The sequence below is a fragment of the Oenanthe melanoleuca genome, chromosome 4 (assembly GCF_029582105.1).
Source record: "Oenanthe melanoleuca isolate GR-GAL-2019-014 chromosome 4, OMel1.0, whole genome shotgun sequence".
Lineage (NCBI taxonomy): Eukaryota > Metazoa > Chordata > Aves > Passeriformes > Muscicapidae > Oenanthe > Oenanthe melanoleuca.
Genome location: NC_079337.1, coordinates 33,352,559 through 33,378,404, shown reverse-complemented (window position 1 = coordinate 33,378,404; position 25,846 = coordinate 33,352,559). Strand labels below are relative to the sequence as shown.

The 25,846-nt window shown below is 34.8% G+C and overlaps 1 protein-coding gene across 1 annotated transcript in view; it reads right to left on the bottom strand.

The window, feature by feature from the left end:
* The window catches only part of PALLD (palladin, cytoskeletal associated protein), a 185,368-nt gene that overhangs the window by 119,666 nt on the left and 39,856 nt on the right, over window positions 1–25,846 (bottom strand). Inside the window, exons 3-5 of the mRNA XM_056489468.1 lie at window positions 3,460–3,638; window positions 1,073–1,139; window positions 370–475 (exon numbers count right to left, since the gene is read on the bottom strand). Of these exons, the coding sequence (XP_056345443.1) occupies window positions 370–475; window positions 1,073–1,139; window positions 3,460–3,638 (352 nt within the window). The remainder of the gene's footprint in view (window positions 1–369; window positions 476–1,072; window positions 1,140–3,459; window positions 3,639–25,846) is intronic.

The following is a 25,846-nucleotide window of genomic DNA, read 5'->3' as shown; positions in this document are numbered from 1 at the left end:
TATTAAATTTAATAGCAAAATTTAAAATTTAAAAAAATATTGCAGGCATTCATTTGTAGTACATTCTTCTGGGACTAGAACAAGTCACTATTAAGTGATAAACTCTGTAATTTTCACCATCAGCAGATCTGTCTGCTGCTCAAATACTGGTTGATGCACATTGAATAAGAATCCATATATATATATTTACTTCTACGTCCTATTCAATGAATAAATACTTAATTTTTCAAAATTATAATTATTAATATAGTAATATAAGTTCATAGTTTAACAATATAATTCCTCAAAATGGCAGTTTTTCAGGAGTTGGAATCTTGGAAGAAAATCTGAAATTCTTTTACTGATTTAAAAATTAGTGTCTAAAAATACCTGCTGACTGGGCACAGAGATAGGTTGAATTACAGCTGTGGTCACTCCTGATTTTGGTGAAGAAGATCCTATTGTCAAGGAAACAGAAGTGGTTTTCTTTTGGGCCCTGAAAAATAAAAAGGCAGTAAGTGCTTTATAGGATCTGAAATGAGACTGTGTTAATTTTTAATATGTAATCCACCTTGTATGTTCCACATATTTAAATATATCATTATCAACTGAAAAGATCAGTATGAACAATGAAGATCAAGATGGACAGACGAAGCTTGAGTAGAACACAACCTTTGGCTAATTTACACTTCCTCACACAGTAAAAAGTACTGATTTAAGATGAAACAAAAATGTATTTTGTTTCTTTAACTGTAGTCCCCTTTCAACTACAAATATTTGGACAAATATTTCTTTGGAGGCATTGGATTGGGTGACTACAAATGAAATCTTGGTTAACTTGAACTTCTGAATATGAAAAATTGGTATCAACAAATATGTTGTCAGGGTAAAGCCAGCCTTCTCTGAGAGAGTAAGCAAATTAATTCAATTTACAGTTATTATACTACACATTTATATCACGAGAGAAATAAAAAAGACAAGGCATACACAAGTGTACCCCAGATGCTTATTCAGATTGTAAAACTATCCAAGATTTTCCAGTATCCCTTATTAAGAACATTTACACAATATTGGTACTGCTTTACACACTTACTGTGGCATAGCTCCAGATTTTAATTTGAAAATTAAACTTTCAGTCTCTGAATCTGTAGAACTGGCACCTGGAAAAGAAAGGTTTTTCAATAATCTCAGATCTTTTATTGATTTACTTAGTGTTTAAATCTCTAAGAAAAAGCTATGACACTTATGCATTTCACTTCAAGAATTGAGAACTCCTTGTAACAAACTACAGCAGTTTTTTTATCTGATAAAGATTGTAACTATGTACTTTAGTCAGTTACAGAAATCATAACCATGCCAATTCAATTGCACACTGCTTTCCCTGATCTCCTCCTGTCTCCATATTGAAATAAATATGGACAAGACAGAGAAAAAATGCAGAGTACTCTTGCTCTATGTGAAATGTGTAATTTTATTTACTTAAATTTTAAATTTGAAGCTTAATCAAACATATGGCTTATACACAGATAACAAATCTTCAAACTTAAGTAAGAGCAACTCAGTATACCAAGACATTTTCAGACTAAACTTGCTGCCCATGATGTCCACATTTCAGACTATTTACATTAACCTACACATACATTCATGTACTGCTATTTCTTGCCAGTGGAAGTCTTGATATAATGTATGTGTTTGGCAATACCCTGAGTTTACTTAAAGAAAAAAATATGAAAGCATTTATTCCCTTTGTCCTAAGTTTTCCTAACAACAGATACTTCACACATTTATTTTAGACATTTATGAAGTCCATATTATTCCTCAAGGAATTTGTGCATATATATGGATAGCTGTAAGTTTAATATAAACCATAAGCACTTCATAATCACTATGCATAGAGCAGCATAGACAGATTCCAATGAAACAATGCTGGGACTAAAATATCCAAGCATACTATTGATTTACAAAGTTCATGCTATTAAAAAAAAAAAAAAAAAAAAAAATCAAAGCAATAAGTAGCACAGAACTGATGAGAAGAGAGAAGCACATGTCCAGTCATCAAAGTGGGTATACATGAAAGGATTTCTTAAGAACACAGAACAACCAGGTCTTGCATGGCTGGGCCTGCTGCACAAAAGAAAGTATGATGCATCAGTGTCATCATGTCTATTGATGTACAAAGCAATGCTTGTGTGTCAACCTGTTTCCCTTAAAAGTGACAGGGGATGAGCCTCATGACTCATACTAGTCTCTCTCTTTCAAAGTAACATATTATAAAACTTCAAGATAGGACTTCCGTATAGCAAGACTGGCAGATGTCAAAGGACAAATTGTTTTATTCACAGCATCTCTCTACCTAGCTGTTTCTTCTTTTGCTGTTGCTTCTGTCCTTAAAACTTCACACAGCAATATGAATTTGTACTACACCTGAGTATTTCTGAAATCATGATTACTTCTGTATGGAAAACTACTAGAATCTGTGAGATTCAGAAAAGTCTTGGGGATTTTGCTATTATATCCCAATGGGTTATTAAAAAGTATGAGAATAGAAGGCATAATGAAATAAATCTTATAAAGGCACATATGTAATGATTTAGCTAATTAACAGCAAAATGTTTTTTGTTTTGTTAATCAACAGCTATTTAATAATTTTGGTGCATCATTATTCAGATTTCTTATGACTATTTCTTATGTAAATTTATTTTATGCTTTCAAGTGACCATTTAAATTAATTTTAATGAGTTGCAAGACTGGTAAAAGAATATATAGTACTCAGTTTTTGGGAGACATATGAATTAAAATAAAAATCAGTATTCAGTTAAGATAATCTTGCCTGAAATACAGTTCCCTGCTAAATAATAACTTAATAATTTTACTCATGGTCATCATTAACTTTTCTCAGAGAAAATAATACTTGAACTATGACTAATTCTGCAGTCAATAAATATTTTGACAATAACTAGCAGCTGCTTCTGGACAAAACCAGTATGACTGACTTAAATCTGACTTAAAATCAGTACACCAAAGATAATGAATTATAGTACACTTACAACTGACTAAAGAAGACTCATTTGGGACAGCCACATTAATTTTCACAGGGAGCCAGTTCAAAACTGAGAAGGGAATTTCTGCTATCAGAAAAATCATTATTGTTATCACTAGTCAAATCTTTAACTAGTGATTTACAGAGGTATTGCTTAAAAGCTAATGATAAGCCAAAGTTTTTGTTGGTTCCTTCTATTTCATTCTTTATCTCTTTTCTACCCTGAATAAATAGCAATCTACTCAGTGATTCCTGATAACATTCCTTGAAATATCTGAATTAATAGGATGTGATGCTCAAAATGTGTTGTCATAAAGAAGAGGAATACCAAAAAAATACCACCATATTGAATGTAATGTTAAGATAAAGAACCAAAAGTAAACTTCAGCTTAGTTATCTTTTCTTATATGCATCAAGTATTTTATTATTTTATCTCTTACCTTCAATGAATATCTCAGCTGATGTGCTATCTGAGCCAAAAGAATTTGAAGCCAGACAAGTATAGCGTCCAGTGTCGTCTTCAAAGGCTTCTACTATAATTAGTGAATGAAGTCCTCCACTTTCGGAATGGATCTGAATGTCAGGGGAATTCTGGAGTTCTTTTCCTTCACAGAACCATCTGCAGCCCACACACGTTTAGAAAGACAAAGAAAAAAAGAATATAAAAGATTGGTTCAGGCTCATTGCACACAAGAAGACATTACACTCTGCTGCAAAAATCTAAATTGCTACCGAAATCAGCACATGGTGTTTTGAAGTGTTTAACAAAGAAAGCATTTCACAAAGAAATAACTTGCTAGAATAAACTTTGCTTAAAAGATAGGGAGACATTTCTGAATACTAAGAAAATTGTACACAACACACCTACATTTTAAAACTATCTTTTCTCCAGCAGGGAAGCTGGGCCAGATGACCCACTGTAGTCCCTTCCAACCTGACCCATTCTGTGATTCTGCGATTTTTGTCCATTTTGCCCAGTTAACTGAACATAGTCCCATGGCACAGGTTTCATATTGGTAAGCTTTAAATAGGCTTACTCTTGTTTTAGATCAAGAACATAACTTGTTTCCTAGCGGATTTCTATGTATATTTCTAAGTAGTACATCTTCCACTACCAAAAAGGAATGCCTCAACAAAAATGCTGGATTTAGGTGCAGACAAAACACTTATCTAGGGTGATTTATAAGCTGGTAAAAGCACAGCATAATTTTTGTTTTCATCAGGCCAATCAAGCATTTACCATTGTAAGCTAGTCTATATTCTCAGCCCATACTGTTGCCATGAAAGCAACTGTTCCCAACTTTTTTCTGCTTGATGCCCTCATATCAGGTAGTCAGTCCCTTTACCCATGGCTATGCCCTGATTTACCTCTATCTCTGGCAGCCCAGCAAGTATGGGAAGCAGGTAATTCTTGGTTTATAGTGTCTGCTGTGCATTTTTGCAGGGAGGAGAGGCAGATTGGAGAGTCATTAAAAGAAAATCACCAACTACCCTTCTGTTCTCAAATTGCACCTATATCCTGAAAATGAATTTTGCCAAACTTTGCCAAGGCTGTTATTCCAATTCCAATCCTGCAAACCCACTCTGATCTTTACCACTCTTTCTTCCCTTCTTCTCCCTCCATAATCCTAATCTGCATTTTTCCATGTCCTCTCTTTTACTTAAAATACTTAAAATTTGCCATAAAAATTGGCATTTTTTCCTTTAATTTTTATGTGTTGATGAGAGAATTTCTGTAGTTACATCCCAGTAATACTTCACAATTAAACAACTTCTTCTTCTTTATCAGATGACTTCCCATTACCCCCAAAAACCAAAATAATCCCAAAGAGTTACAGAAATCTTCCAACCTAGTAAGGCAAAGCTTGCAACACTACAGGATGAGGGATACTATAAAATAACAATCAGTGAGGAGTCTTTAAAATGGAACTACCTCACTTTTATTGTTCTTTTTAATTACAAATTTCATGCAATTGACATAAAAAATGTTTTAAAACATCCTTCCGAAAATATTACATTGTAAAACTTGAAATGTCATATTTATTTCAGAATGTAGAGTTAAGAAACCTACCGGTTTACACATAACACAATTTAGCACAATTGCCCTTAATAGCATCACAATTGTAGGCAAACTCTCTGTGTTTATTACACTAGATGTGCTATTCCTGAAGGCAAAACCCTCAGTTGGTAGCAGCATTAAAGCTACATGCAATTGTCTTCAGTAATTAAAAGACTAACAAGTTCCTTTCCTGTATTCTGTTGCCTAGATAGTGCACACAGAAAGTAACATTTTTGGACAGAACTAACAAACTTCCATTTGTTTACTCAGCAGACCCTTTTGGCCTACTTTTACAACTATTTGACTTAGAGACAAATCTATTCTGTCAGCTCTACTGCCAAAATTAACATTTCTCTTCCCCCTCTTCCCCTCCTTTCCTCTTGTCAGAAGTTGTCCCTTCTACCAGTGTGAGGACCTCTGCTACTATTTCTGATTATTAGTCCTTCAGAGTCCTAACCTCTGTGTAGCCTTTCCTAAGCTACATTTTAAACAATATGCACAAGAGAGAGGTTAATTCAATTTCTAGACAATCGCAGACAAGAGCCTGTAATATGAGGCCCTACATAACCATTTGTTCTATTTTTCTTTCCTTTCCAGAAACATCCTGCAAAGGAAAACCTCTCCTCCAAGCCTAATTATTTTCTCAGACAGATCCTGTTTTAGTTTCATACCATCTGCATGGCTTTCTATTGTTTCCTAAGTTCCATGTCCACAAAATGTTTAAGAAATTGTCATAAGCATAAGAACCTAAAATAAAAAAAGTTACATTCATATATTTTTGTCAGATAACATTTAAAAAGTAAACTGTTTTCCTAGGAGGACAAGTTCTACATTGTCCCTTGGCTTGTGCACACGGGCAGTCTCAAATAGTGGGAGCTATTTCTCAGCACTAGCTGGGATTAAGACTTGTTGCATCACATCAGTGTCATACTGAAAACGGGTCCTGACCTGCTACTTCAGACACTGTCTGCTCCAGAGGAAAGCACATAAGTAAGCAATTCAATACCAAATTACCTCAGCTATCATTAAGGCAATGTTTGATGCATGGGAAACACACCTGGTGTGGGACTACACTGTTTATTGTGGAAAGAAGAATTCACCTTCACAACTGGCAAGAGCGCAGGTATTTGAAATGACGAACATTGGAAGAGGCTTAGTTGTATTTTCCTTTCCTAATCGTATTTTTTTTTCTGTGTACATGCTGATAAAAGAGGAGGATTATTTGTCATTAATTTCTTTTGGTGATTAGATCAAAATTAGGTGAATAAAAATTTTAAATCAAATTACATACTTATTCAGCAAAACTTGCCAGTTGCCAGTTCAGTTCAAGTGAGTTTATGAATTCAAAAAAGGGTCATCAAATAAAAATAAGTGAAGCGTTTTTTCCCCCAAACACAGACTGAATTCCACTTTTTCATCTTTTATATATATGTATTTGTGCAGTCAGCCTTACCACATTACAATCAGGATAATCATGGAAGATAATTTTCTGCTCCTAAGGACTGAAAAAGATTCAAAGATAAATCTCTGAAGCATTCCCTCTTTCTGCAGAGGGATCACTAAAGCAAGCAACAAATCACTATGAAAAGGAAACTGAGCCAAAGAAACCGGGACTCATGGCTAGACACAGAAAAGTAGCCACAAAGCAAGTCTTACAAGAAAATTCCAGTTTTATGCTAACTAGGGCAGCATTAACTCATGTCCAGTCTATTCCAGCCTACTGATCCCCTTAGGGATAAGAGGATTACTTTCTAGCTGCGAGAAGGCAGCAATACTTTTGGAGAGTTAAAAGACCCCAAACCAAACCCAACCCAAAAGACAACGAAAATAACACGGAAGAATAAATGCATGGCAGATGCTTTGAGAAAAGAAAAATTCTCTATGCAGAGACCAATGCTTTAAAAATACACCTCTTTCACAACTTCTGGACACCAAGTGTGAAAACATCAACTCAATTCCCTATCCCTTTGTTGCAGGCTCTCATTATTGTGTTAAGTGTGCAAATAGAAACAAAACAAGCAGAGTCACCAACAAAAGGGTTTGCAGATATGTGTACATATGAGTCTACAGAATAAATCTTCCAGCTTGCACCGTGGGTGCATTCCTGCAGGTCATGCTACCATTCATGCAAATTTGTAGAGAACTGTCCCCTTGAAAAAGAACAGAAACTACTGTAAGATGTCAGATAACGGCTGACCAATTAAAAAAAAAAAAAAAAAAAAAAGAAACATACTTTTTATATTACAGAAATCAATTTTATCAGTCATTCTGTGTCTTGCCAAATTTCAAATGACACTGAATTTTTCTGCTCTTTCCAACTTTCCTCTTAATTCTCTTTCCACCATTTCTCTTTTTGTGTGCATTTCCACTCTTTGCCTTGCTTTTTCTTCAACCATGTTTAGTTTGCACCTACATTGTATCTCCTGTATATTAAAATTATATCAATTAAATATTTAATGCAGACAGTGAAACAATCACTAGACTGGAAAGTCAACAGACAAGAAAGAGATATTTTGGTAGCAGGGGAACAATGATTAGGTACTCATTTTTCATGCTTCAAACCCTCTTTGCTTTTCCACTGGCTACCCTGCAACAAAACCAGAACAGCAAACAAAAAAGGACAGTCAGATGCCAGGTGAGCAGCAGCTCATGCACAGACATCAAGTAGCAAGCCACACAATATGCCTTTCTACTCACTCGTCTTTTCTTTATACCCTCAAAATCCTCCATGCATGGGAATACATAGGAGCATGTGTGTCTGGGATTTTAATGACCCTGAACAAAATATAAACAGAGTTGAACAGTACACTGACTAAGTAAGCACAAGGGTCTTAAGCAAAACAGTTCAAGGTTCTCTCTAATGCATAATCCTGCTGGAACTTATGTTTTTTGAGAGTCACTGAGGAATAGAGAGGGTTTCCTCTCTGCACACTCTTAAAGTTAATTTAAAATGGCAGCTGAAGTGAAACTTTAAGATATAGCCTCAGGGAGAAATTATAATAGGGAACTCTGACCACTACAGAAGGTGCAGAGAGATAAGCTGTAAATTAAAAAGTAATTTTATCCTTAGTGGTGTTAAGTACGTCCAGCATGAAAAGCCAAAATGAAATACTTCGACATTCCCATATACTGGCAGAGTCAGCATTTCCATCAAAATACTAATGCCCAGTTTGTTTCTCTCCATTGAAACTAAGCAGTCCAACAATCCCAGACTATAAAATACTGCTACATAAAGAACTTAACCTGATTTTTAAAATATATCAGCTTTGTCATAAAAGATTTAGAGTACACTGCAGGAATCAAATTATTCAGATGCTTATAATTCTCTACATACTGCCCAATTTTTGTGCAATAGATATTTACTTATTTGTATAGGTAGTTCATAAGAGAGTTACCAATAACAAAATATATATATAAATATTTGTATACTATAATCCTTTAAAAAATTATCAGAATATAAATGCTGATGCTTTGTCTGAACCTTCAGTTAAGTAATTAAAAAAAAAATCTATATACTGAAAACCATAGAAGCCAATTTTATAATAAAAGGTGTGTAACATTATAAGCAGTGTACATTCGTTTAACTGATTTAACTGATTCTTCAGATGTTGCACACTGCTCTCCCAGCTCTCACAAATTTCAGTGAGGACTTCACATCCAGCTGAGTAAACTGCACAGTTAGGTACTTGGAGACCAAAACTATCCTCCTAAAGTGCCAAAGAAGTAGCAAAAGAATACCAAAATCATTGCATTTCCAAGGCAAGTATAAACTTTTCAGTCTGCCATTTCCTACAGGTTAACTCTGCTTCCTCTGAAGAAAAGCTCTGCGTCATGATTTGTGCAAAGATGTAAAGTGGAGTGGTACAGAAGTAACAGATAAGACCAGCTGAGCCATGGGCTACACAGCTTCCAAGAACAGTGAGCAATGGCCTCTGTCACTGACTGCAAACTGCAGTAACTCCAAAGACACTTTTTTTAGCTTATTCCTGACATCAGGAAAATTTCTTCTCTACATTCTTGTGCCAGTTTTGCAAGCCTCTTTCAGTTCACCTTACCCATGGAACAAGGATTCTACTCTGTTTCAGCTGGGGAAATAATCTGAAAGTCATCTTGAGATTTTGATAGCTTTGGACAAGATGCTCAGAGTCATAGCCTGTAGCCCATGTCATTCTCTCTGGGTACTGCAATGTTCCACAGCCTGACATAGATGTGTACAGCTAATTACAAAAGAAAGACAGCATTGTCAGACTTGATTAAGAAGTAATTGTTCTGTCTTAAAATCACAGAATCAGCTTAAAAATTCTAAATTTTTTTTCAAGATTGTATCTTGTCCTTGACTCTGCAATTGTTGGCCTCACTTTGTAGCTTTTAAGTATTGAAGTTTTAAGGAAAATATTTTTGATGGAAGCTTTTAGTTACCTGAATTATAGAGACATTCACACAAGAAAACACAAAGTCAGCTCTAGAAAGTATGAAAATTTGAACACAGCACTGAGCAGAGCAAAGATTTCTAACTGTACTACTTTCCATATACCTTTCAGAGAACATTTCTTTTACTTTTTGGATTAGGGGAATTTTAAGTTATTTCCTCAACAGTTATCACTGTTTATTTTGCATTTCTCTGGCAGTGGTATAATGCATGTTGCTGATTTCAACTGTGCTACTGCTAAGCAATTCTTAGCCACAATAATAATTTTTGACACAAAATAAATTTTTCTTAAGTTGCTCAATGTACTGAAATTCACCACTGTAAATTTGCAATTGAGGCAACTATCCCTTGTTTCCTCAGGTCCTTCTGTTCTATTTCAACTTCTTGTTATTTTTTTAAAGGAGTATTATGGTCAAAACTACTGTGACCATTATGATATAAACTGAAATATAAATTGGTATTTTTTATTATTTACTTTTTAAAGGAAAGTTTACAGCTATATTTAGATTCATACTTGGTTTTGGGGCTTTTTTTTGGAGTTTAAAAGTAGTTGTCTTGGTTTAAGAGAAGCACAAACAATGATTTAAGTAAATGCACTTACCTTTCCTTTACATTAATCATAATTTGTTTATGTACTACGAAAAATTAAAGAAAATAATGAGTTCATAAAACAAACAAATTCTAATTTAGTAAAATTGTATTGCTATAATTGCATGTCTCTTTGTTAATCCTGCACTGTTATAAAAGTTGGAAGATATGCATGCTGTGATGCAGTAATGAAATACCTGGATATAAAGGGAAAAATTATGAAATTTAATGAAATTTACACATCATGCCTATAGTGCAGAAGTTTAATACTAATCTTTTCTGTACATAACCAGAGATATTATATCATGTAGAAAAGAAGTACCTGCTGTATGACTTACATGCAATCCAAACTTATTGATTTCTGATTAATATACATTTCTGTAACAATAAGCTGCGTAGGAAGTTAAAGTAATGTTCACTACTTTCTATTCATTTCTTGCAGGAGTAATTTTATAAACTGGATATGCTCACAATTTTTTAAGAACTCTGATTATAAGGAAAAAACAGAAATACTTTACATAACACCAACAAAAAGTATCTAGCAACTTTGTTGTTGATCTGTCTTCAAAGTCTCATAGGTACATTTATGCCATGTAGAAAAGAAAGCAGAGAAGTGATTCCTGTTGTTGACTGCACTGTGGGGTTGGTGCAAATGAGATTTCGCAAATGTATTGATGGTATCCAAATGAGATACCACATTTCAGGTAATCCTGTTTCATCATGTAGATCAAAGACAGATCTGTGCAGCTGTTTTTATTCAACAAGAACAGCAGGGATATCATATTTCTTTCACTGGCCAAAAAGCAGTCAATATTAAAGGAAAAATCTGTATGCTTACTTCTCTAACCAGAATGAACAAATCTATGTCAAAGAAGTTTCTTCTAAAACAATATTGTTTATGTTATAGTCAACCTTCTGAAATAACAGAATGCTGAAATGCATGCTGACTAACTTGTTTTCCATTTTTGAAGCCCAAAGCTTAAATCCTCCCTTATATCCTATTTTGATCTGTCTTTACCATTTGCCACAAAGATTTCTCTTTTTTCCATATCTTTGTCCATTAGCAAAACACAAAGTACGTATTATTCTTGATCTTAACTACATGTTTTCAAAAGACAAAAGCGTTGTCCAAGTGTAGGTGTAACCTACGGATTGCACATTATCAGAAACTCTTCACAGAACTTTCTTTTTCCTCTTTGGCCACAAGCCTGTGCTGTAGAAATGTCACTTTCAGAAGCTGCAATTTAACTGACAAATAGATGTAGGTAGATTATTCATGTTCTTCTATATTTTTGCAATCATTGGATCCAGAAAGAGTGAAAGATCTGTGCAATTAAAGGACCACTTCTGTCTTATGAACTGCAAACCACCTTTTTTACAACAGGTATGTTGATTATTTGTGACATGTAAACTACTTATTAAAAAAATAATTCATTTAATTGAGCAACTTCTATAACCAGTGAATTTGGACATAAATATATAAAATTTTAAAAGCTACATGACCATGTTCACAAATGTGAATAAAAAGCATGAATTAAAAATCCAGAAATAAATTATATGCAATTTAAGATATGAAGTTTTCAACACTTCTGTTTGTAAGGCATTTTCAAGGGCTGTTGGACTGATTAGATAACTGCAAGCTAATTTAGTGAGATTCTTTACATCAGTCATTTTCTTCAGAATATTCAGGAAACTTATTGCATCACAAGTCATTAAAAATATTTAATGTATCTATTTCCCTGTGTCATCTCTTCTTGGACAATTTATTCTCACTTCATTTTCTGGAGCACTATTTTGTATCTGACATCTAAATATTCATAGAAGAATATTTTATATAATCGATTTGACTAAACCTGAGTTCCTGCCACATGTATAAATACTACCATCACTTACAACTTAGCCATGCATTTGGGATAAATGTAAAAAGAGGTTTTGAGATCCAGTGCAGTCTGGGCCAATACAGCTAGAGCCTCTTTGAGAGTGCCTAAGAAATAACTCTGTCTTCTTCCAGGTTAGTTACACTGAAGAAGGATAAATCAGAATAACCAAAAACTGAAAATTCAGAAACGGTACTTTCTGGCACAGCTGAAGAGTCAAAAGAACTCTTTGCTTCACTCCAATTACAGTTCTCTATTTCAATAATGAATGTAATCACTCAACAGCTTGGATGGCTGTGCTTGACAATATTTATTTTTTTTCAGGCTCTCATTACATGTTGAAACTGAAATAAATTTCCTTCAGAACAAAGCCAATATTATGTCACAACAAAATACTTTCAACTTCAAGTGGTTAAATTCTCTTCCCCTCGCTGACATTTGTTATCCTCAGCTATAAGACCCCAACATTTAATTATAAAAAGTCTGCAAATATCAGGGGGAAAAGATATTGCATTGGAAATACCTCCAATTTGTAATAACTCAACAGTTTAACAGAGATAGATAGATAGATAGATAGATAGATAGATAGATAGATAGATAGATAGATAGATAGATAGATATAGATATAGAGATATATCTCTATCTATCTATCTATCTATCTATCTATCTATCTATCTATCTCTCTAATCTCCACAATATCTTTTTTTTCAATATTATTAAATTCAATATTATTAAATAAAAGATATGTCAAAATAATTGAATAGTTGCAAATTGCCACTTGTTCTTAGTTCCAAACGATACCATTTACTTCAGGAAAACAGTTGTTTGGTTCATAAATACAGTAGTAAAGTATCTGTAACCTCTCTGGGTTTCATTGGCTTCAGACAAAAAAACCCAAAAAACCTCACGAACTAAGATCTGTGGATTCTAAGAAGTTATAATCTGGTCTACAATTTCTAAAATTAATTAAAATGCACTGAAAAGGAAAATTCTTTGGTCTTCTGACATATCTACAAATGCAATTCTCTATTATGACTTTGGAAAAAACAAAAAAGCAAACAAGCAGAAGAAAGATACAGAAGAAAAATGCTCCCATAGTAGTTTTGTGATACATTTATCTGTATTTCAGAAGACTTTAGTGTAAAGTCAGTAGGTGATATGAGCAGGAAATGACAGAAAGAATTAAATGGAGTAAAAGATCAACTTACATTCATTTATAACCTTAACATTCCATGTAGCTTTCTCATTTTATATTTTTAGGTTTCATATTTCACAGCAAGTATTTTTTTTCTTTTGAAATATATTCTACATTTTGATCTCCACTGCAATAGCTTGCCTCCAATGCCAATAAACCTGGAAGCTGTTTCCATGTGTCAGAGCACAAAGACAGAACAGCTTATAAATGTGAAAGATGAATGAACAAGTACAGTCATAAAAAGTTTGATAATAGTTGGCTCTGCAGTTCTGTGCTTAATATTACTGTAGATGCTTTCATTAATTTTTAAATGTCATTCAATTTAAATGATTACCAGATAAAGCCATTCATTTACCACCCTGTGAGAGTCTTAGAGTTTCAGAGGATTTTTACAGAACTATGAAACATGTTATACAGAAGAATTCAGCACTCAAGAGAAGAAAAACCCCAGCACCTGAAACATGCACTTTTTGCATCCAACTAGCTACTACACAGGAGCTCCTATAGTTTTAGGGCATGAAAAGCCAGACACTGAGCAATATTTTTTTTTTCATTCTGACAGGTAATTAAAATGACTAGTTTTGTACAACTTCCTTCTGGGGCCTGGAACATCTTAGCCTGAAGTCAAAGTGTGGCATACATTATCTGCATTTCAGATTGTTCCACTAATTCATTTGTCAGTAAGTCAAGCAGACCCTGTTCGTGTCTGTAGTTGTGCCAGCAAAAAAAATTGATTTATCTGCTGTTTTGTTTCATGCAAAATTATAATCTCTTCCCAAAATGCAAGATTTCCAATGTAGAGATGTTTTTCACCCAGTAGCTAAATGGTTTTAATATACATGGAGATACATAGACATAAATATCTCCAAAATGGACTTGAAAGTTAATCCAGGAAATTCTGCCTGGTTTATGTCCCATGAAGCATCCTCAAATACTTGTTTAAACAAAGTTACAGAAAGATATTCCAAATGTATTAAGAAGCAGTCCTCAAATGCATCCAGCCCTGTACTGAAAATACAGTAGCAGTGCATAAAGCATATGAGAACAGAATTGAAGTTACTGCTTCACAGAAAACACTCATATGGTATTTGAGACAACATTCCTGGTTCCATCCAGATTGTTCTCAGTTTCAGAGCATGCTGGAAGCCCACTAGAGCAGCATACCAGGCCTCCCTCATTTTATTCCACCATCTCCTCCCCCAAACATTTTTCCTATTCAGTTAGGTTGGGCATATCCTTACATGTAAGGACATTCACCATAATTTTCCATAGTGTCCAGCACATGGCCCATCTTATTGAATATAAGCATTGGACTAACTGTTAACAACAGTCTAGACAGAATCTAATTGCACAATTAATGTTCTTGTGTCTTCAGGAGCTGAATAAAATGTTTCTCTAAAGAAAAGTTCAATGAATAGATCTTTAAGCACTGAAACACGAACTGGACATGAGATAATTAGATATGTTTTTCTACTGAGAAATTGAGGTTAAGCACTTTCTCCATTGTCTCCCAAGAAAGGTAGGAGCCATTTCATAACTCAATTTCCACTGTCTTAACTCAAAGGCCACCTTCCATGTGCTCACCATGTCCCAAAAATAAGAGCAGATTCTGATCTTGCATTACCAGGTGTACTGCTAGCCATAAATTTATTCAGTCCTTTTGGAATTAGCAGATTGGCATGAAGACATGGATATAAGTTATTATACAGCCCTGCATACCAATGAAATATTGGAGTTTCATTCTTAGGGGTCTGTTTGTATGTTGCAGAAGGATTTTATGTGGCCACCTTCCATGAAATCTGAAGGCAGTCATGCACCTAAGCGCAGTAAATAGCTCTAACTTTGTTCACTTAAGGTTAAAGATACCATAACTTGGCTTATGTAGTAGACCTATGCTTAAATGAAATACCACTTCTGGTATTTGATAGGAAATTAAGAAGATCATTGAAAGGAAGGAAAAGAAAAAAATTAAAAGCAATGAAGATGGTTAGAGCAGGTTAAAAAAAAAAAAAAAAAAAAAAGCATTTAGTAATCCCATGTGAAATGCTGAACATTTTTCAGACACAAAGAATTGCTAAGGCTTGTAGGATTAACATGATTCCTTGTCTAGCTGAAATGGAATGCATAGTGCCTATAACTGAAATGCCACTCTTAGCTATCGCTTATACTCCTTTGGCCAGAAATGGATTTTCAAAGAGCATGCTGTCATTATTTTGCCTTTCTGGGGAAGGGTACCTATTACAGAATTTCCAGGCATAATCTTCCAGTGAAATAACATTTTGAACTTTGACAGAAGGAAAGTAAAGAGTTAAAAGTAAGAAAAAAAGATGTGAAGTTATAAGGATGAAATTGCATTTATGCAATTCAACTTCTACACATAAGGTAGAATGCATTTAATATGATTCCAGAGAGTTAGTCAGTGGCAACTCAAGACTGACAACACATATGTCAGATGTAGAAGTAATACTTCTCAAAACCATAATATTTAAAAAGGGGAAGAAGATGAAAACTGTTTGAGACCAACCACTCTAATCTGCAGAAAATAAACGAGCAATATTAAATTATAAAACCTTAATAACTTGCAAATCAACAATAAGTAAAAGGAAACCTCCATTCAGAATGTATAGTCTTGTTCATACTGAACACATGGAAGTGGTAACCATGGAACTTTTTGCTTTACCTTGAAAACTGGCAAACATCTTTGGATGTTTGGAAAGGAAGAAAAATATTACACCAACAGTGACATATATGGCCATCACTATGCTTCTATAGGCACAACTAAATGATGCCTATAGAAGACAGTTATCCATATGATAGTAGCTGAATAGATAAACTTTCAACAGGCACCTGCAACATTAGCTAAACTAGATCAAATTAAATGCAAAATGAAACCCTACATAGCCAATACAAAAGGATTCAATTTTTATGTGGGTACTATTCCCACTATCCTCCCCCTTTTCTTTATTCTTGATTTTTCTAAGCTAGAGACAGTGGGTATAAGTTTGTTGAGCAGAAGCTAAAATACTTGATTCATTTGGGTTAGGTCAGCAACTTAGTAACTGACAGCAAAGCAAGGAAGCTGTCAGCAGTTTTGTCAATGCCTTGCAGTAAGTATGATAGTAGTCAAATTTACTCAGTGAGACTCAGCATGCAGAGATTGGCATTGCCCTGAAGAGTGCCATAGGATGCAGAGAACAAGCATATATAGGATACCCTATATTCACAGAGTTGTGTTTATTTCATGTATTTACAGATAGAAAAATCACCATTTTAATAAGTTAGTTTCTACATCTACTGGTCTGTAGGAAACTGGAACCTTTCTGAATTAATTTCCAACATTAACTATCAAAAAAATACTGATAATGCTTCTTTCTGATTCATAATATAATATTATCAAATATAATTTTAATAGTTGCTTGTGGAAAAAAGAGACTTGACCTCTATGTAAATAGCTGTCATATTTACAAGTGACCGTACTTTTCTGTAGAATGCTATTCTATTATATCCTACCTCACTGGCAAATAGAATCACAGATACAGCAAAAAGTTACCCATTAAAAGAGGTAAAATAAGATTCAAGACTTTGGACTCTGGGATAACATCTGTGGTGTCCTAGGACAGACTTAGAGTAAGCTGTATAAAAAGGTCTAGTTGAGACAGCAGACAACAGGAGGTAAGGGTGGGGAAGGAAAACTGCCTTTTGAGCCTCATTTCATAAGTTCTTCCAAAACTTATTCCACTTTATCCTCAGCATCCTTCACACAGCATTCCTTTACTGAAATTACCTTCCACAGGCAAAATCTGATGGATTTGCTCAGTTTATACAATGAGATACCTGTCATTAGGGTTAACTGCTGCAGCACTGCATTTTACAACACACAAGCAATCTTCCTTGGTGGAGGACTACATTAGTTTCCTAAGCCAGGTCTGAGGACTAGCATCACCTTTCTCTAAATACTAATGACTAACTTATGCTATCTGTTCAGGTATCAGTTGAAGTGCCTTTACACACCTCACTAGCTGCATGACACAGCCCAGCTCTCATTTCAGTCTTTTGCTTCAGCTTTCTCAGGCAAGCTTACATCCATGTTTGACAGCTGTTAATATAGTATTGATGATCCTAGAGCAGGCATGTATCAAAGCTTTATGCTTTGGTTACTGTTTGCAGAATTATTACTAGTGCCTGCTTGCTCCAAACATTCATTTCAAGATTATTTTCAAATTTTCAAGATTCTTCCTACCTACTGACATACACTGGCCTAGCCAGCCATACCTCAAAGAATACCACGTGTATTTTTCACAAACATTGTGAAACCTGAAATACCAAGAGCAGGTTTTAGTGGAAAATCAAAAATTCCCTAGGAATCCAACAGGTTGAGGGTCAACACTCAAGATTGCTTTAAGGTTTACTCCTCTTTGCAGTGACTCAAGTTTATATATGCTTGCTATGACCTTTGTAAATCCTGGAATTCCTTGATCCTTATTTCCTTTCCCATTGTTTGAAAAACAGACTAAAGAGAGGATGTCTGTTTTACATATGCACAGCACAATGTAGACTGCACCAATATTACAAAAAGAAAAAAATGTAAGTAGTCACTGTTTAGGAAGGATGACAATTTTCAATCTAGTAACAGATGAATAACTGCATACAGTTACATGTACATACCCTATAAAAGCTGGCCTAAAGATCTCTCAAAGAATAGGATGTTCTGATATATATGTGAAGACACAGGGATATTTCCACCTATACAACACAGAAGAATCTTGTCACCTTTGCTTCACTTGATCTGTAAAGCTCTGAGGGGCTCAGGAATTTGTCAGGGACTTCAGGCACAAGATACATCTTTTAAGACTGGGCATCTGAAAGGCCATGCTTTCTTGTGTATTTGTAGAAAAACTGCACTGTTTTACCCACAGTACAATTAGGATTGTGTGGTATAAAACCAAATCCAGTTGATTCTACATATTTTATATGCATTAACTCAATAAAATTGAACACTGACACAACACATTAACATACCACAAGCAGGAATGTCAAAGCACTGAAGTATGCATTTTGACCTCTGATTAATTCTTACAGCAGTTATTCAGAAAAAAATAACAGCTTTCCCACCTGCATTATGCACTTCAAAGTTACAAAAATCTGCAAATAACTTTTAAACATTTACATTGTAGTTTATGTGAGGCAGAAATTAACTAACAGTCATTCATGAACTCGGGTTAATGTTTGGTTGGTGGTTTTTTCTTTTTCTTTTTCTTTTTTTTTTTTTTTTTTTTTTTTTTTGTTTTTTTTTTTTTTAATTTTTTTTATTTTAGTTTTCAGCCTTTTTTAAAGTTAAGAAAAAAGTTCATGCATGGTCTGTAAATTTGAGAGAGATGTAATGTTAAGCAAGGAACTAGATGAAAGGGACATACACAGCTACATGACTAATATTTTCTTATTTTTTTCCATTTTCCCCTAGCTAAATTTGCCATCCCAATCCTTAATGATAGCAAAAACCTCATAACTACTGTTTATTGGGTTTCCTGCTGTAGAATACTACTTCTGTGTTATTTCTAGATAAATTACAGTGAATTAGTGTAAGAATTGCCTTTCATCATTACTTCATCTTCCAAATAGAGGCAAGAATAAATTGTGTTCTTCAATGCTGTAACTTTTAATCTGCATTCTATGTTTGAAACACCTTGGACTTTTTTACTCATTTCAAAAGTATCCATATAAAATAACATTCATAATCTAATATTCTCATTTGAGAGAAATTTGGACGAAAGTTTTACATAAAAGCTATGCACCAGTCTATGGGAGAAATGTTGTAATTGAAAAGAAAGAAGTGAGAGCACTGAGGGAAGAACAAAATTTTATTAAGAGTATTTCCGAATAAGGAAATACAAATAAGGAAAAGAAATAAGGAAAAAAATCTATAAAAAGAATATAGATTATTACTATTTCATTCTTCATAGTAGGGATATACTGTATGTAGATAGTTAGCAACAATTTAAAAATATTTAGTTATATAAACTTTTCAATCCTCTTAAGAGCAGCACAAAATGCTGAGAGTAAGCAATTAAATTGTATGCAATTAAAAAAGGTTTTTCCTTTTTACCTTTGGTATTTTCCATAATATATTTGGAGTGGAACATATTTACTGTGATTTATGACAGGGAGATCTTCCCTTATCTCTATCCTTCTCACTCTCAAAACAGGTCACCAATTACCCTGTAATGTCCAAAAGAATTCCTGAGATACATTTACTCTCTTTTAAGAGAAGCATGTTTTCATCCCATGCAAAATATTCAAAGAAGCTATTTTTCATTTATTCAAAGGAACACTAAAAACTATTTGTTTTAACCCTGACCTTACCATTAAATGCTATGACCCAAACTCTCGGCCTCTGGGCAATTAAAAAAAAATAAATCGTTTGAGTACATCCAGCCAATGATTTTCATGTTAAAAAAAAAAAAATCTAAGTTGGAGCCATGTGGTCTCAATCAGGCAGTAAAATCTCTCTGTATTTTTTTTAAATGCACAACTGCAGTATGCCCATAACCTCTCTTTTAAATCATCTTAACCAGATCTGAATCACTCTCACCACAAATGATTCGGTGGCCCTGGAATGTGCTGGGGTAGACAGAGTTGCTCTGCAATGAACATTGAGATATTTCCCACTTTCCTAGTGTTAAGAGAATAGTCTGCAGAAAAAAAAATCTAAAAGGTTAAAGCCAAGACAAAAAGTTACATCATAGTTCAATCATTCAAGAAAAAGAAAAAAAAAAATGCTTCTACTGCCTAATAAATCAGTGTTGTGTGCCACAAAGCACAGTGAGCCAATGCAGCCTAAGAACAGCTTTTCTTGTTGAGGCAGGGATACCACAAGCAGCTGGCAGATACATATGTAATTGTATTCACAGAAAGCCACTAAATCCATCAAGCTAGCCAGAATAGGAGAAGCTGATCAATTAAAAAAGCAGAATACACACCATTTCAGCAACAATCTGCGCAGCCTGCTACACCACATTACAGTATTTCTTACCATAGGCCACCACAAGTTTTTGCACTTTGGTATATACATACATGGCACTTTCTTAAAAGCTTATAGGTAGATCACTTAGGATCAAAAACCATTTTGAGGTATCTACATTACCTGAATGTATGCTGCTAGCTTTCTTCACCAGTCTCCTTGAGCAAATAGAAAGGACAGGCATAAAACCACCTTAGCTTCCTCAGCACATCTCAGGAGTTCCAAAATATTACTTACATCTAAAGTTATAACAGAGGAAAGGGAATGTAGGTCCTTGGGGGCTCTTAAAAGTCACATTTAAACAGCAAATGAGCAAGCTTTGCTTAAATAACTGTAAGATTCTTAAATGCCATTTCCTCTTTAAAACTGTGTCTGGAGCCTGAAAGATTTCTTTCAGTCTTAATCACCTCAAAAAACAATTTAAGCATGTGGCCAAAGAGATGTGCATTTAAAACAGGAATAGACCAGAGCCAAGACATTTGGATCCAGTTATTAACCTTCTTATACTTCATGGATGTAGGAATCCAGGGATTTTGGTACAGGCCCATCACTGAACTCAACACTCATTGCCAAACCTCACAGTCAATAGAAAATATGCTTTAACATATCAAAGCAGGAAAAACAGCATAAAGATGTCAGATTTTTTCCACCACATCAATGAGAAAAAAATGTCATTATAGCACCCATGTAAATTGTGAAACTGAAAGCAGCTGCTGAGGCAACCTGACATGGTGCCATTGGCAGAGGGGGGTCCAACTGAGGAAAACAATATTCCATTTTTAGCTCTGAAAAAGAATCTTTGCTAGTTCTAGTATGTGATTCCCATTCAGTGAATAACTTGCCATAAATAGAGCTAGTAACTACTACAGAAAGAAATGCCTTAGTACCTGGCAAGCAAAGACTACTAAACATCCCCAACATCCTAACTAATTGCACACTGTGCTGCTGGGGACTGTTTCACAGTCAGTCCATAGAAACATAATTTAGCAGATCATTTTTAACAATTACCACACCAAACTGAGTATTCTCCCAAATGAAGGGTGAAAGTCAGAATGACAAAGTTTTGGTTTTGTTTCTGAATTAGAAAAAACAAACACACTGACCTCAAACAAACAGTTAATTGACTGTGACTGCTATATTTTGCACAATCACACATTTGCTCATTCAGCATATTTTTCATGTGACTAGATTCACCTTCACAAATACTTGATCACCAGCAGTTAATAACTGGGTAGAGGGAACACTCACTTTGTCAACAAAAAATACTTGAATAACTACTTGAAGTAACTGATGGAGCCAGAGTTAAGGCAAGGGAAAGGAATTTTCCCCCTTTTCAGGTCTATTGTCCCAGTAAGGTTTCCTCGGTCTTTTTGTTTTAAAAGTACATAAGTACATTCAGTCACCTGGTCTTTCCCCCTTTGTCAAATTTATTATACATTTGACTTTCTGGATTTCAAGGGTTTCTTATTTATCACTTTTTTAAGATAACCTACAGAGCAAGACATAATAGCATGCTGATAGCAGGGCTTATCAGTACTTTTAAAACAAATGGGTCCCTGCAGTGAACTTCCTTTGACAGCTAGATGGCATTTCTGAGAGCAATGCATTTGGATTAACCTGCCTCTGTTCTGACCATTATAAAACTTTTCCTAAAGACAGTACTGAGAGACAAAAAAAAAAAAAACAAACAAGTCTTTGTAACAAAGCAAACAATTTTGCTAGTAAACTTAAAAGGCAGCAGTCTTAACACTGAAAAAGCAAGAACAGCTAAATCATTTTGCATATTGGAAGAAAGCAGTATCTGGCAGGACTCCTGTCCTCTCTCAGAGTCATTAATTCAAGCCTATACTCTTTTTTACTGTACATTAGCTTTCTCTTGCATGCCCTAGAACAGTAGACACTCAAAGTTTTTTGTTTTTAAAAAGAGATTCACTTTGCTCCTAAAAGCGAGGAAAGGAAGGGGGAGGGGATGTGCTCTGAATGAATGCCAGTCATTTAAAACAAACTTATTTTGGGTGCCGATAAACTAGTCCTGGGATGCACATCATCCCTTTACACTCCCCATCCTCCTGAACTTTAGTTCTACTCATATCCTCTGTGATGGAACACCTTTACTTCCCAGGTTCAATTCCTGCACTTTAAACAAATGAGTTACTCCGCGAGTTAAAGTTACCCTGTAGTACACATGGTTCAAAACAAAATAGGTCTGCAGAAAACCTAATAATAAAGCCATTTTGGAAAGCTATCCAAAACTGTACAGACACTGACACTTAGGAATTTTGTTAAAATCGATACATTCTTCTAAAGGCTTCTGGAAAGGGAGAAATGAGGAACGTTTTACTGCTAGGCACTGTTCCAAGAGCACTATAACAGCACACTGATTCACTCACGTACTTTTCCCCCTCTCCTATTGTAGGAAACCAAAGCACCGTATAGTTTCCTCACCTTTACACACATTTAATGCTGGCACTTACCGTTGTGGCACAGAGGGACCCCACCCCCGCAAAGACGCTGAGAGCTGATGGTCTCTGGTCCTTGATTTCTTGACTAGCCCCGGCTCTTAGCTTTGCTGCTCTAAATTCAGCCTAGTCCGCAGAGGAGCACAGAAAAAATTAATAGACAGCTGAGCTGCCAAATTCCAACCACCACGAGCGGCAATGAAGACGTTCTCCCTCGTTCCGACTGAGTCCAAAGAACAAAGCCTGCTGGCAATGAGGAAGCGGAGTTTAAGTCCTCTGGCTGCAGTCCAAGTGCTGCTCTTGCTGTTGCTGCAGAGTACGTGAGAGTGTTTGCATGAGCTTGTAACGCGTGCAAGAGATGGGGGCTGGGGGAAAGAGGGTGTGTGTGTAAGGGGAGGAATGCTAGTCACATCCAAAAATAACACGAAGGAAGTCAAGTAGTGATCCGTCTCCCCTCATTCTCTCTCTTATCGCATGTACTGAGAGTGTCTCTACCCTAAGATTGTGATCTCAAGAGTAGGCAGAGGAAAAAATTCCATTGTGACTTGCAGCTCATATGATTACGCTTTTAAACTGTAACTGGGGAGCTGTACACTTACAGGAACACGTCACAAAATGCATGATTTAGTAGCAATCTACTTGATGATATTGCAGCCAGCGTGTGTTTCACACTCTGTGCGTTTGTTTGCAAACTGGAGAGAAAATAAAGAAACTACTAACGTAGTTTACTACACACCAGAAAAAACAGTGTCACGTTTGCCTGTCCAGAAGTTCCTGAACTCCAGTCCTAGGTATTTCCAGATACTGCTTAGTGTTGATTTTCAAAATAGCCAATGTTGCAAGTTAACAAGATAATACAGAAATAGAGATATAAAAATCTTTATATAGTTTAAATTTTCCCTGTTTTTTTTACAATTATTTAAAACAAATTCCCCATACAGAAGAGTATTGGGTCAAAAAGAAAATCAATACCTATTACATAACACAAACAAAAAACCATCACCAATATATATATATAAAAAAATCCTTCCTGAATAATCAGAAAGCTATAATGTAACTATTGTAACTTTTCTAATTCTGTTAAAACCCTTAGAATATTGATTTAAATAACTGTGGTCTTTCAAAAATCTTAAAATAGTAATTAACAGATGAAGAACAAATTTAAGGAAAAATAATAACATATTAATCACAGAAAGTGCGTTGAAAGAATCATCAAGTCCAACTCTGAAGCGGCCTATAGAGGGAATGAACCCACAATCTTGGCATCGTTAGCACCATGCTCTGATCAACTGAGCTCACCTCATGATAGCCCCAATATTATTTTAAGTACTTGTATTTAATCTGGTTTCTGTCAAATCAACTTGAGGACCTCTAAAACTCTTTATAAACTCAGGAACAGTCTCTATGATTAGTTAACATTTCTGTAGAATCTTTATCAATCTAGCAGGACTTCAGTCTCAAATTTTTGAAGGAACTCCCTTCAAAATACTGCAAGATAACACAATGCAAGTCATACTTTTATTGTGATACTCTCTGTGAAGCATTTAATTAAGTTTTAATTTAAACATTATAATATGAAGAAATGTCAAAGCAATTTTGGGTTTAATTTAATCTCATGCAGATTAGTTTAGCCCATGATTCTGAGGTGTTTGATGTGATGCTGGGTATTTAAGAAAAGCAAAACTGGTAGATTTCAATGATGAATGGTTTTGAAATACTAATTTTCACAACAGAAATAACAGTGGGAAAGAAGACAGAAACTAGTTAGAAAATAGACTCCAGTGTGCTGGTTTCAACAATGATGGCATAAACCAGCCACCTGTTTACACAAGACTTTGTTCCTGAGTATGAGAGACAGTATGAAGCTCAGGCATAGTGATTTCCATATCCTGGGTCAGTACTTGTTTTGTCCTTTAGTAAAAATAATGAAGCTTTGGATAGGAGGTTAGGTTTTATAGAACAGATAGAATACATTTCCCTTAATTCCCATTACATTAAAGAAATTACAGTGCTTTTCCAAAGCTACTAGCAGAAAAATTTTTATGATAAATTTTAAAACTACAAATACACTCTATGTTGAAGGTAAATCTCAGAAACCTCTAGAAACCATCTGGAATGTAAGGAAGTTATGATGATTTAAGTTTGCCTTCCTGCATATTCACTAGAGACTGAATTTCAATATATTAGAAAGCCATAAAAGTTATAGTAAATCCAAGTTCTGTATCAGGAAATTCAGTCCTACTGTGTGATGTACTTTTCTGTGGGTACTTGGTAGCATTACAAAGCTTGGCTTCCTTTGTTGTCTTGAAGTTTGCCAGCCAAAATTTAACCTGTCAAATTTCACACATAGGGAATGATTGAGAACAGATAGGATTACCTGAGGGCTTTTAGTCTACACCTCATCCTATCTTGAACATCATTTCCACTGAATTTGCTGAACTGGATAATTACAGTTCTAACTTGAAAAACACTCTTCAAGTGGACAACCATAAGCTCATATTTAGTTAGCTATGCAATCTAGTCTCCACAAAAGAGGTTAGTCCAAAACCCAGTTTTAGTCCAGACATTTGATTTTGTTTTGCTATTATGGAAAAGCACAGGCCTGAAGGAATATGAATTCAGCAAAATTATACACCATAAAGACAAAAAAAGTAAGCAAACAAAAGAACAATGGGGAGCTGACACCTCCTTTTCCCATCTGTTGTCATAACCAGAAGCAAAGGTGTTTTCTGGAGAATTTGAATTCAGACAACCCAAAACTCCAATATTATATGATAAATTAAGTTTGAGTGTTTCAGTAGCTGATAGTCCACAATGTTTATCTAGCCAAAAAATCATTACTAGCATAGATACTACATTCTTGTTATTCTCCAATAATTCTTACATAGATGAAAGACATGCAACACATAAAAAAGCCCCAAACTTTGGATTTATTTATTATTAGGTAATTAGTGAACTAGAAGATTGAATTTTTGGGGGGTCCAGTTGCATAAACTATTAAAACACTAATATTGTTGTTATTTAACTCAAATATAAGGCAATCCTGTGATATTTAGGAAACTTAAAATAACTGTATATTTGCTAATTTGCAGCTGATCTTCTCCAAGTAAGGTCTTATTTTCTACCTACAATTTAGCTTCAAGCTTCAGATTCTGATGAAGATCTATCAGAATTCAGCTTGTTCTCCAACTGTACTAATTTC